This window comes from Babylonia areolata, chromosome 18 (assembly GCF_041734735.1).
Source record: "Babylonia areolata isolate BAREFJ2019XMU chromosome 18, ASM4173473v1, whole genome shotgun sequence".
Taxonomy (NCBI): Eukaryota; Metazoa; Mollusca; class Gastropoda; order Neogastropoda; family Buccinidae; genus Babylonia; species Babylonia areolata.
Window position 1 is genome coordinate 56,573,131 of NC_134893.1, and position 12,500 is coordinate 56,585,630.

At 44.2% G+C, this 12,500-nt stretch overlaps 1 protein-coding gene across 1 annotated transcript in view; it reads right to left on the reverse strand.

Moving 5' to 3' along the window:
- The window catches only part of LOC143292286 (extracellular matrix organizing protein FRAS1-like), a 120,162-nt gene that overhangs the window by 74,556 nt on the left and 33,106 nt on the right, over positions 1-12,500 (reverse strand). The window contains 6 exon segments of the mRNA XM_076602472.1: positions 2,650-2,799; positions 3,947-4,094; positions 6,002-6,088; positions 6,798-6,928; positions 7,709-7,766; positions 11,461-11,565. Of these exon segments, the coding sequence (XP_076458587.1) occupies positions 2,650-2,799; positions 3,947-4,094; positions 6,002-6,088; positions 6,798-6,928; positions 7,709-7,766; positions 11,461-11,565 (679 nt within the window).

Genomic DNA, 12,500 nt, shown 5'->3' on the forward strand with positions numbered 1-12,500 from the left:
CTTGTACCGCGATAATTTATGCATGACCTTCGGGCCACCAAAGACCCTTCCTCCCCAACCCCTACCCCTTCCCCCTCCTGGCAAGCAACAGAAGCAGAGTTGAGTTTCAATTACCCATTGGCTTACGCCCTTAAGGCATAGAGACATCAGTGCCTTTAGGTCAATTAGTTCTGGGCTTGGGTCTTGCTTTGGTGAAGGTTGCGTTGTTAGAGGATGAGGGTAGGGGCGGGGGAGAGTTTTGGATGTTTGTCCGGGTCGGAAGTCCGTCTGACTTTCCAAGCGGGAGTCCTTGCTGTGTGAGGATAGGGAGGAGGAGTCCCGGCCCGTTCTTGTGGCGGCGAACAAGGGTATGTGTGTGTGGGGAGGGTGGGTGGGTAGGTGGGGAACCCGGAGGTGAGCAACACCAATGGTATTCTTTTAAAGTGCAGTTTATTTGTCTGACTTTCTCATGGACCAGCGATGGTTGAGTAGTTAGACCGCTGGACATCTATTCCTCTAGTCTGTAAGATCCGTTGTCCAAATCCCAGCATCGCCAAACGGGTGTTATGGGGAAGAGAGGTTGTTGTTTTTTTTTCAGTCGCCCAGGTCAACATATGTGGCAGATCTGCTGATGCCAGAGTGATATTTTCTGGTGTGTTGCGCAAGCACACGATCAAATACACGCCTTAGAAAGGTCAGTCATGCCATAGGGGGTATATGGAAACACGAACACACCCTTATGTACCTCCCCACTCCAACCACTCAATCCCCCTTCCCACCAGAGAGAGAAGTGCAAAAAATACCACCGCCACCAACAAAAAAACAAAAATTAAAAAGAGTACGACACATGTCAAAACGGTCACACACACGAATTCGCAGAAAACGAGTGAGCGTGCGAGAGACAACCACCCACAAATACCGAAACAGAAGGCTGACATGCAGTCTGTATGTCTTGTCTATTCGTTTTCTCTCAAGTCTGCCTGCATCCTCTTTCTCTCCTCCCACTCAGTTTATTTTTCTCTTATTCCCTTTTCACCTTTCCACAACTCTGTCAGTCTCATTTGGCTCACGGCCCAGCCGACCACAGAGGCCATATCCCGGCTGTAATTGTGTTTAAAGCCAGAACCATGCCTTCTTCTTACGACTGTGAAGTCAATGGGGCGCGGCAAAGAAGAACTGTTGATCACATAACTCCATATCTGTCGGTTCTGTGTCAGAGCCTGCCAGTGCCAGTTGCATGCTTGGATCTAGCGTTTTGACAGTTACACGTGACCGAACTACGCCATTGGTCAGTTCCATACTAAACACAGTTAGTAGGGGGTTACGACCATACTTGGCTCTTCCGTCCGAGCAATGCAACTGGCTCGTCCTGGGCCGCTCTGGAAATGTTTTCCAGTCCATTTTGCAATGTTGCCAGTCCATCGGGTTTTTTTTCTGTTCTGTCTTCCCTCGTCTGTCTGCCTCAACAGTTCCTTGGAGGATTGTTTTAAGTGGGTCATTCAGTGGATCTCGTTACTTGACCATACCACGAAAAAACAACAACAAAAACAACAACATCAAACAAAAACATACAATCTAAAATCAAATCTTTTCTATATTAAAACCAAATCTTTTCTATATTAAACTAAAAGACCAAACACTTCCTCAGCTGCTTACCATCCTTCCAATAATTGAACCGAGTCTTCCGCGCGCGCGCGAATGTGTGTGTGTGTGTGTGTGTGTGTGTGTGTGTGTGTGTGCAAATGAGAGAGAGAGAGAGAGAGAGAGAGAGAGAGAGAGAGAGAGAGAGAGAGAGCGTGCATGTGTTTGCTTGCATACATCCTTCCCTCAGTCTCACTTCCAGCTACTCTCATCCTCATTATGTTTACCTCCACCTCCCCCTCTCCCCCTCCCCTTTAACCCTCCCTTTCTGCACGGTAGGAAAGAAATCAGCGTAAGGCGGGATAGGAAACACAGGCAGCCGCCACTCGACATTCTTGGCAAGCAGTCCATTCCCCAGAGCACCTCTCCCTACCCCATCCCATCGCCGGTGGGTGATTTTTGCAAACATTAGCGCAAAGTATGGCTGTAAAGTGCGTGCTTCAGAGTGGGGTTTTAAAGGAAAATACACGTCACTAGAGGAGAAAAAATACAAATAATATTTTGACGGTTCACTGGGAGCGAGAGAGTTAGAGAGGTGGTTGACGGGGGATTGGGGGGGGGGGGGGGGGCATGCGAAGGAAGGGGAAGGATATGAGAGAGAGAGAGAGAGAGATAGGGGATGGGGTGGAGAGGAAGGATAGGGGTAGTAGGTTAACAACTCTTTAGTTCTTGTTTGTTTTAGCACGCTGTGATGAGAAAAAAAGAGAGCTAAGCGAGCAATAGATTGACTGAGACAGACTGTGGATCACAGAGAGAGAGAGAGAGAGAGAGAGAGAGAGAGAGAGGGGTAGAGAAGGGGGGGGGTGAGAGACAGTGAGACAGTGAGAGAGAGAGAGAGAGAGAGAGAGAGAGTGGAAGACACACACACACACACACACACACACACACGTACCCCCTCCCCTCCACATACACGAACACACTCTCACAAGCACGCACAAACGTACGTACACACACGCACACACACCATCTCTCTCTTTCAACATACAAACTATCAATCACACCGCACCTCCCTCCCACATCACCTCTTACCAAGACAGGTGTTGTTGGCGACCGGGTAGAAGCCATGGTGACAGAGTTGTGTGCACTGTCCTGACTGCAGCAGTCTGCCCGCCTCGCGACACGCCGTGCAGTGGGCAGGGTTGTCCGCTAAGCACGTGAGGCACGCCGGGGAACACTGCACTGTAACGTGAAGCACCAGAATAAAGTCAGTCTGTGGTTTGTGTTTAAGGAATAGTATTGACTATCACGTTGTCCACGTTGTCCGCATGACAGACAGCAGGATCCCGAAGATCCTTTTGTATGGCCAGTAAGACCACCGTCAACTTGGAAGACCCTGCAAGCGCTTCAAGGACACCTTGAAGACAAACCTCAAAGCCTGTGACACAGAAATCGCTTCCTGGAAAACTGATGCCCTTGACTGCTCATCGCTGGAGGATGCTGTGCTTTATTGGCATAAAGACGTTTGAAAACAAGAGAACCCTGGCCATTAAGGAGAAGCGTGAGCGAAGGAAGCAGGGCTCAACTTCTGGAGGCGTTTTCCCTTGCAACACCTCAGTGTGGGAAGTGCTGCGCATCCAGAATCGGCCTCGTCTCCCATTATGAGGACACACACCGACAGATAAGCCTGCTTGTCTACTCATCCGTCGGTCCGACGGGAGACTCCATCATCATCACTGAATATCATGTATTGAATTGTATCTATTGCATTGTATTATTGTATCTATTCCCACGTGTCACATTGTGCCAGATTGTGTTGCATTGTGTTGAATCGCTTTGCATTGCATTGCATTGTGTTACTGTCCAATTTTTACGTGTTAAATTCCATATTTGCGATAAGCAGCATGGTTTGATTTGATTTGTATCGTAACCAGTCTCGTGTCATTTTGTACTGCATTGTGCTGCACTGTATTGTGTCTTGTGTTGTACTGTATAATGTTGTACTGCATGTATAGTATAGTATAGTATCGTATCATATCTGTTCTCGTGTCGTATTGTGTTGCTGTGAATATCAGTGAGTTGCAGTGAACTGCTTTGTATCATGTCGTGTTGTGCTGTGTTGTGTTGTGCAATATTATATTCATTTTCGTGTGACACTGCATTGCTCTGTATTGCACTGTACTGTAAAGTGTTGTTTGTATTGTAAAATACTGCACAGTTCAATGGTCTCAACAGTCCTTTTGTCTCCAGTTTTGCCACGTAACATTCTTCAAGTAGAACTGCCAGATTCTAAGTCGCGCGCGCGCGCGCGCACACACACACACACACACAACAACCAACCAACCAACCAAACGAGGAAACATGGAAAACCTGAGGCAGGGATTTTTACCTGCTTCGCAGTGACCACAGCACTGGCCGTGGCGCGTGAGGCGGGATTGACCTTGTGGACACTGAGGACATGTCTTGTGGTAACACCTAACCTCGCCTTCCAGGCACGTGCACACCGTACAGGCGTCTGCGTCCCACGTGGACCCGTCCTGTATGATATCAAAGTCCTCCGTCAATATCAAACACTTTGTAGGTATCTGTAGTATGAAATATTTTGTCCTCACCTGAGTTGAATTCATTAACCCAACCGCTACTTAAACCGAAAAAAATATAAAAGAAGCCATGCGCAGTGATGAGTTTCGGTGTGTATGTGTGGGAGGGTGGGGACTGTTTTGGGAAAAGGGGCGAGGGAAGATGTCTGTGAGAAGGAAATATGAGACAGCTAGGAGAGACAGAGAGAGAATATGCTTAATTGCTGTTCCATACTATTAACTGTTTTTATGTGTGTGTTTTTGTGTGTGTCTGTTTTTTTTTTTTTTTTTTTTTTTTTTGGTCAGTCATTTTCTTATTTATTGTTAACTGTTCTGAACAATGTAATGTTTTCCTAACTTATATATATATATATATATATATATATATATATATATATAGAGAGAGAGAGAGAGAGAGAGAGTATAAGTCAATTGACATGTACAATGGAGGAGGAGGAGGAGTTTAGTTTAATGTCCCGTCACACATACTGGTAATTGTAGACATTTTGTTGGAGTACATTCTATTACCATGTTTTGGAAGAGGGGGGAGAGGGCGATGAATGGTGAGTTGGGGTGTGGACTTTGAAATAAATATCTAAATACAATAAGAGAAAATATTTACGAAGGTTTTTGCTTTGAGATGCGTACATCAAAATCAGTAATCTACCTCGGTTCATGGGTAAAAAACGATTAAACCAAAATACTGAAGCACTGCAGAAATCACTCCCCTAAAATCTCGTCCACAATGCGCGCTGTCCACCCCCGTCACCCTATCCGCCTACACTTCCCTGACGGCGGCGGACGTAAGTACAGGCAGGTAAATACAGGTAGGTAAGTACAAGGTCCCCCACCCGACACCACGTCACGTCTCACTGACTTCCTTACTTCACCCGGGTACGGGTGAGTCGGTCCGACGCCAGGTCGGGGTGCCTTGCATGTGGGGGGTTTCGCTCACAGACTTAGAGAGCCGCGGTCGTGGGTCTCCCTCCGCTCCAGTGCACGGACTTTGTATATAATTTACAAGTCCCTGGCTCCGATACCCTTCCTCATGGCACGGTCCGCTGATCACAGACGGCGGGGGAGGGAGGACAGGGGGCGTGGGGTGGGAAAGGGGAACCGGCTGATCAAGGAGTACAGGCGGAGAAAGAGGAAAAAGGGACGTCACCTTGACTTGTCAACCGAGTGACCTGTACCTGTACTGTTCCTGGTCCTTATGTCGTGTACCCAGCCTTCCTTCCTTCCTACCTACCTTTCCCTCCAAGGTCTGTGTTAGACGGAGAGTGTGTAGAGTGCGGTTGGCTCCGTCTGCTGATTTTGCATTTTTGTTTTATGGGTGTAGTGCAGATAATAATGGATCGTACAGTCTGATTCATTAAAAAAAAAATCAAAAAAAATCCAAGGTCTGAAAAAAATACAACAGTGGACCATTTGGTATGATAACATTTCCAGCCAATCGACCAAAGAAAAAAAAGCAGCAAAAAGCACACACACAAAAAAAAAACGAAGAAAATATTCAAAGGAAAAACGTCCATTTTAGACACTGTCTTTCCAGCTGTGAGATTGGACATGCATATACCCTCCCTATTTTTGCAAGTGTTCTCACTCTGACGAACATGGTGTTTTGAGAAAGTCGCAATAGGTTTGAATGGCAGATTGAATTAATTATAAACAAGTTCATCTAGCATACCTACTTTTCAGAGAAACTGCCAGTGCAGTTCTTTGAATATTTTCCCACAGCATATTTTAAATTCTTTTTTTGTTTTGTTTTGTTTCCAGCTGGACGACATGAAGTAGAAGACAAGAAAAGGATAGAGACAGGAACTAAAAGTGAACCAACACTCAGAAGGGATCACAGGAGCACTTACATGAAAGGTTCTGTTTCCGTGGTGACAGACCGGAGGGGTAACACACTCCGCACAGCACTTTCCCACCGAGTGAACACGTACCTGTCCCTGGACACGTGTTAACATCTACTGTATTGCAGTTAACGTCTCATATCTTACACACAAACTCAATGTACAAATATGTAAGTCTGGAATTATAGGAGGCCAAATACTACATAATTCACAGCTGAGAAAATATGGAATCTAAAGTTAGGCCTACTTTATCATGTTTATTTCTTTACTTTATGTGAAATCAAAACTAAATATCCCAGTAAATACATTGTTCACAAACTTAGTAAGACTATAATGCTAGCACACACAGAGGTGCTGACACACGGACAAACACTTAGGATGATATGATTACAGTTTACGTCAAACTGATCTGTCGGGAATACACTGCATTTGAGTCTAAGTTGATGCACTGTATTTAAGTCTTCATGAGTATCCATTGATACATTGTATTTGAGTCTTCATTAATGCCCAGATATATCTGCTTTCTTTGGGATATTTTTGACGACAGCTCACAATTCAACGAGGAGAGGCATGTTCAGTTTTCTACACACACACACACACACACACACTGAGTTACCTCAATGGTAGTCTTGCTGCTAAAACTGCATTGTGCGTTGAAAAAAGCACGAAAAGAATGTTGCGCACTTGATTTTAAAAAGTTCATCGATATATAGAATGCGACTTAAGGATTCCTTCTTGTCAATATGGGTCAAAAGGCCTGCAAAAACTGAACAAAATAATTGCTGCTGTTGTTGCAAGGAGTTACCTGACCACACTGCACATTGGGACAGGCCAAGGTCCGACACTGGACGTTCCCGTTCTGACACATGCAGAATTCACAGTCACTGATGTTCCACAGGTCGCCATGGTAACGCATCGGTTTGACGTGACATGCTCCTGATGAGGGGGAAAAGAGAAAGCCAAGTTAGCACTCTTCCGTCGAATGTATCTTTGATCACTAATACACGATACAGAATGTTTTATCATCTCGAATAAGAGAAATTAATTTCTGGTGTAGAACACATGAACAACATCCATTTCCACTAATACAAAACGATACAAAATGATTACCTCGAATAACAGAAATCAGTCTCTTGTGTAAAACACATGAACAATATCCAATTTCACTAATTAAAGCCAACCAATTAACAAGCAACTACAATCGAAGACATTACATTTCAGGCGAAGACCTGATCTCTACAGTCAGACAAAGAACTATAATGGGTGAATAACTAATATATAAAGGGAATTACAAAACATATGCCCGTCTAAATGTTACCCTGTCCTCCATTTCTTAACATGTTGTATGTGTTATAGAGCTCAATGATTTCTAAGTATATCATCAGAACAATTATCATCTTTTCAAGGAAGACACATTGTATTAGCCCTTCGAAAGATTAAGATGTAGAAACAACTGTACACGCATGCACATACACACACACACACACACACACACACACACACACACACACACACACTCACTCACACACACACACACACACACACACACACACACACACACACACACACACACACACACACACACACACACACACATTAAGCACTCATCATCGCACAGTTCAGAACCAAACCCTAAGGAACATTACATAATACAAATCAATACTAAACAACATAAAGATTCATAGCGTCACACACAACTGAACAACTGATTCTCACCTAAACGCTGAACACAGGTGGGACAACAGCGACCAGCTGCCGTCACGGCAACCTCCCCCTACAGCACACATCACATCACATTCATTGGTAAACAGTACGACGACACAAACAACAAATCAAATAATACAGCGTTACAGTCAGCAAAAAGAAAAAAAAAAGAAATGCCCGAAAATTCTAAATAAATAAGTGAATAAAACGAATAAACAAACAAATAGATAAACGAAAGATGGAATGTCAGTACTATACACGTTTTTTTCACGCTACGGCACCAATTCATTCACACTAGCGAAAGCACAGGAAGATACAGATACACATGCAAACAGAGAGACATACACAGAGCGAGACAGACAGACAGACAGACAGACACACACACACACGCATACACACACACGCACTGGTGTTTATGGTCCTGTCCTTATTGTCTTCAGCGTGACACGAAGGGAAATAAACATTCTGTCAGTAACAATTATTATCCCTCCTCTCTCTGCCTCTGCCCCCCCCCCTCTCTCTCTCTCTCTCTCACGCACATACATTTTTTTTGTTGCCGGTTGATTCGTTTAGCTTGAAATGTTTTTATTTTGTTTCATTTTTGGACGGGGTAAAAAACCAGGAAGACGGAAACGGAAGATGAGTCAGAACAAGAATGACAGGAATGTGTGTGTGTGTGTGTGTGTGTGTGTGTGTGTGTGTGTGTGTGTGTGTGTGTGTGTGTGTGTGTGTGTGTGTGTGTGTGTGTCAGACAGACAGACACAGACACACACAGAGAGAGACACTTTAGGTTTCTATTGAATACTGACTGAATTCGCTTCTCAGAGTGGTTGGCTTAAGTTAATTGGTTTGCTAAGTTATCTTGGGTAGTTTGGTTGGTTAAGTACGTTAGCTGGAAAACTGCATGACTGGCCAATGTGTCAGCTGGCTCACTGGATGTTTTTGATGAAATAATATGCGCATTTGATCCACACGTCTTCTGTTTCTTTCCCACTTTCTTTCCTTCCGCTATAACTCACTCTCTCTCCCCCTATCTCTCAAATACACACGTACACTCGCACGCATGCATACACGTAGGCAAACACACATACACACACACGCGCACACACGCATGCAAAGACACACACACACACACACGCACCATTCTTTCATTCTTTTACTCTCTTTTCTCAGTCTCCCCTCCCTCTCTCTTTCCGTTTCTCACCTGTTCATTCCATCTCTCTCTCTCTCTCCTCCCCCTCCCCCCGCCCTCAATCTGTGCTCTGTGTTCCTCCTTCATCAGCAGTTGAAAGCTGCCTCGCATTCTAACAGGGCGCTCGCGCACGCGCGCAGAGATAAGACGTCAGCAGTATTCAAAAGACAAGCAAAACAGGTGCGACCACGCATACTACCTCTCTTCATCTACCAGTTTATCGTCCTTCAAACAAAGGTGATTTCGCAATGACGATACGTGTCGAACAGCGTGCTCCAGTCGAACATACTAACTGGAGCAAAACTGTCTATTTCTTTCTTCAAAATTCCCTCTCCCCACTTCTCCTTTTTTTTCTCTGTTTCCTTTACATCCTTACCCCCTCTCTCGCTTCCCACCTCTTGTCTCTCCTCCCCCTCTTTCTACCCCCCCCCCCTCACCTCTCTGCTCTCTCTCCCCTTCTTTCTTTGTGCCACCCCCGTCTCCTCTCTCTTCCTTGTGTGTCTGGCTGTGTGTATTGTTTAGAATCACATTTCCTTACTTTTGATGTAAATGATTGTTAACTAATCAATTTATCTTCATGTATTTTTTTGGGTGTAAAACCCTAGGGCTGTGTGGAAAAAAAGCATTTCTATTTGCTTATCACCCCATAAAATAAAAATCTGTTTTCTTCATCCTCCCCCCTCTCTTTCTGTCTTTCACTCTCTTTCTCTCTCCCCTTTTTCTCTCTCTTGCTCCTACGTCTTTAACCCAACTCCCCACGCGTAGGTACGCGATAAGTGATGAAATGATGAATCATACGATTCACCTGTTCTGGAACGTGTTTAGAATAATTTTTTTCCATCACAATACTGAAAACAGACATGGCTTCAAAGTGGCATACCCCCCACCCACTCTCTCTTTCTGTGTGTGTGTGTGTGTGTGTGTGTGTGTGTGTGTGTGTGTGCGTGCGTGCGTGCGTGCGTGCATGCGTGTGTGTGTGTGTGTGTGTGTGTGTGTGTGTGCGCGCGTGCGTGCGTGCGTGCATGCGTGTGTGTGTGTGTGTGTGTGTGTGTGTGTGTGTGTGTGTGTGTGCATGCAATGCCTTTTTAAAGTTTGTTCTGTACGTTGTCCTCGAGAAGTATGAAAAGCGAGTGATTTTCTGAGGGAGGTATTTAAGTTCCGATTAATGTTATGACATAATTTCTTTGCTAAATATATTTCTCCTCACTATAAACATGCCCACCAGGCGGATCCAGATGTGGTGTTACTTTTACCCCTCGTTGCACGAAATAACTGCTTCATAAAAGACGGAACTAGTTGGATCTTTGACTCGTTGCAAAATGAGTTGAACCCAGGGAAGAAGTGTTCTTCTAGAGATTTCGTTTCTTTGGAATATTCCATCTCTCTCTCTCTCTCTCTCTCTCTCTCTCTCTCTCTCTCTCTCTCTCTCACACACACAAACACACACACACACGTTTGTGGAAGAGGCGGGCATACTTCTATGCTTGGACGAGACCGTGCATCTTTATACACAGAGAAAAGCCATGGCTGCATGTTACTATCATAAAGTGATAACCTGTATAATTCACTATCAAATGTTACATAGATAATTTGCTTTTGCTATTCGAGATGTACGCAATGAACGGAATTTGAAGCAATCGTGTTTTTTGTTGTATATTCTTTTCACACAGGTGAGGAGCCAGGTGGGGGCAGATTTCGGTGCATAGCCGTTATTTGGCAAGTGGCTCCCTCTTTCTGGAGCCTATCTACTTGGCAACAGCCTCTCTTGGAGCAGGATAATTCATTGTGGTGTGATCTGTGGAAACGCTGTAGGTGGCAGCAGCGGATAGGTTAAGTAAACATGAAAAGGGTTGAGGTATATTTTCACTGGTTTTATGTCCTCGTGGAAGACAAAATAACATCGCTTAATTACTCGGTCTCTCTCTCTACTTTCCACTCTCTGTCTGTCATTGCTCTTTTTCCCCATGAGTAATTTCTTCTTCTTTATTCCCTCTTCTTTCTATATTTTTTCTTGCTCCTCCTCTCTCTTCTTTAATCCACTTCCTTGTGGGGTTTTTTCAACCCACTTTCTTTCTTTCTTTCTCCCATTCTTCCCTTCGCTTTCTCCGCGTTTCTTTTATTCTTTTTTTTTTCTCAGGTGTCCTTTTAACTGGAAAGATGTAACAGTTAATGTAACGACCGACTACAGCACTGAATATTGGACACATCTTTCATATTAATGTGAGCGCGCGCACCCCCCCACACCCTCACCTTCCCCCAAAAGAAATATAATTTACGAATATTTACGAAAGCACTACAACAGTCATACATAACAACTACAAACAAATTACACGCGTTGCGGTTCTGACATGAGCTAGGGGGAAAAAGCCACCAAAATCTAGAACATGAAAGGCCCGAAGGACACAACAGGAAACTACAGTCCCTAAAACCTCCACTGATAGTTAACCAAAGACCACGGTCACCTGTATGAATCAGGCAGCCACCCGAGAAAAAAGTGCTGATGGAAAAAGCATGCTGCAGGACAGAAAGGGAAAAACAAACACTAACTGACACAGACTGAACGCTGGCTTACCTGCTGGCACCGGGGGGAGGGGGCACACTGCTGACTGGTGCAATGCACCTGACCCACGTGGCACAGGCAGGTAGTGCAGGGGTCTGGCTGCCATGTCGTCCCCTCCTGCACACACACACACACACACACACACACACACACACACACACACACACACACGGAAACACAGACACACACACAGACACACACACACAGCGCACTCTTGTATGAATACCTGTCATAAAGTGGCACACACACACCTTATTACTTTGATTTGCACGTCAGGTTCACAACTTTGGATTCAGATTATCGTGAAAATACTTTTATGCAACCCGCTTACTTTTATCGATAAGCAAGGAAACAAACGAAAATTCCAGCTGCACAAATAATCACATGGATAAATGAATGAAGACAAACACAAATTAAAATAATCTAAAATGAATGCAGTAAAACTGTAAATAAAATGTTTTTTTGAAAATGAAAGGGAAAAAACACCCCAAAACAAAACAAAACGAAAAAATATCCACTACATCTGTAATTACTAATTTCGTTGTGAATTCTTTGCACTCCCTCCACCATTCCCTTAAGCCCTATTTACTTGTTTCTTTTAAAAGATCTTGTCCTGGTGCATCTGCTTTATTGATTGATTGTGGTGTGTGTGTGTGTGTGTGTGTGTGTGTGTGTGTGTGTGTGTGTGTGTGTGTGTGTGTGTGTGTGCGTTTGAGAGAGAGAGAGAAAGTGTGTGTGTATGTATATATATATATATATATATATATATATATATCTGTGTGTGTCACTATGTGTGTGTGTGTGTGTGTGTGTGTGTGTGTGTGTGTGTGTGTGTGTGTGTGTGTGTGTGCGTTTGTGCGTCCGTACGCTCCGAGATAGGGGAGCTCTAAGAGAGAGTGTCGAGATGTATTTTGCTGCTTTTCACCTTTTCATATATATCATATTTGTTACATAGCTTGGAGCAGCTGAACTGTGAATGATTTGTATATAATATCTCATTCTATCTATCTTTACTTATTTCTTTATTGTCTGCACTATCAATGAACGACACT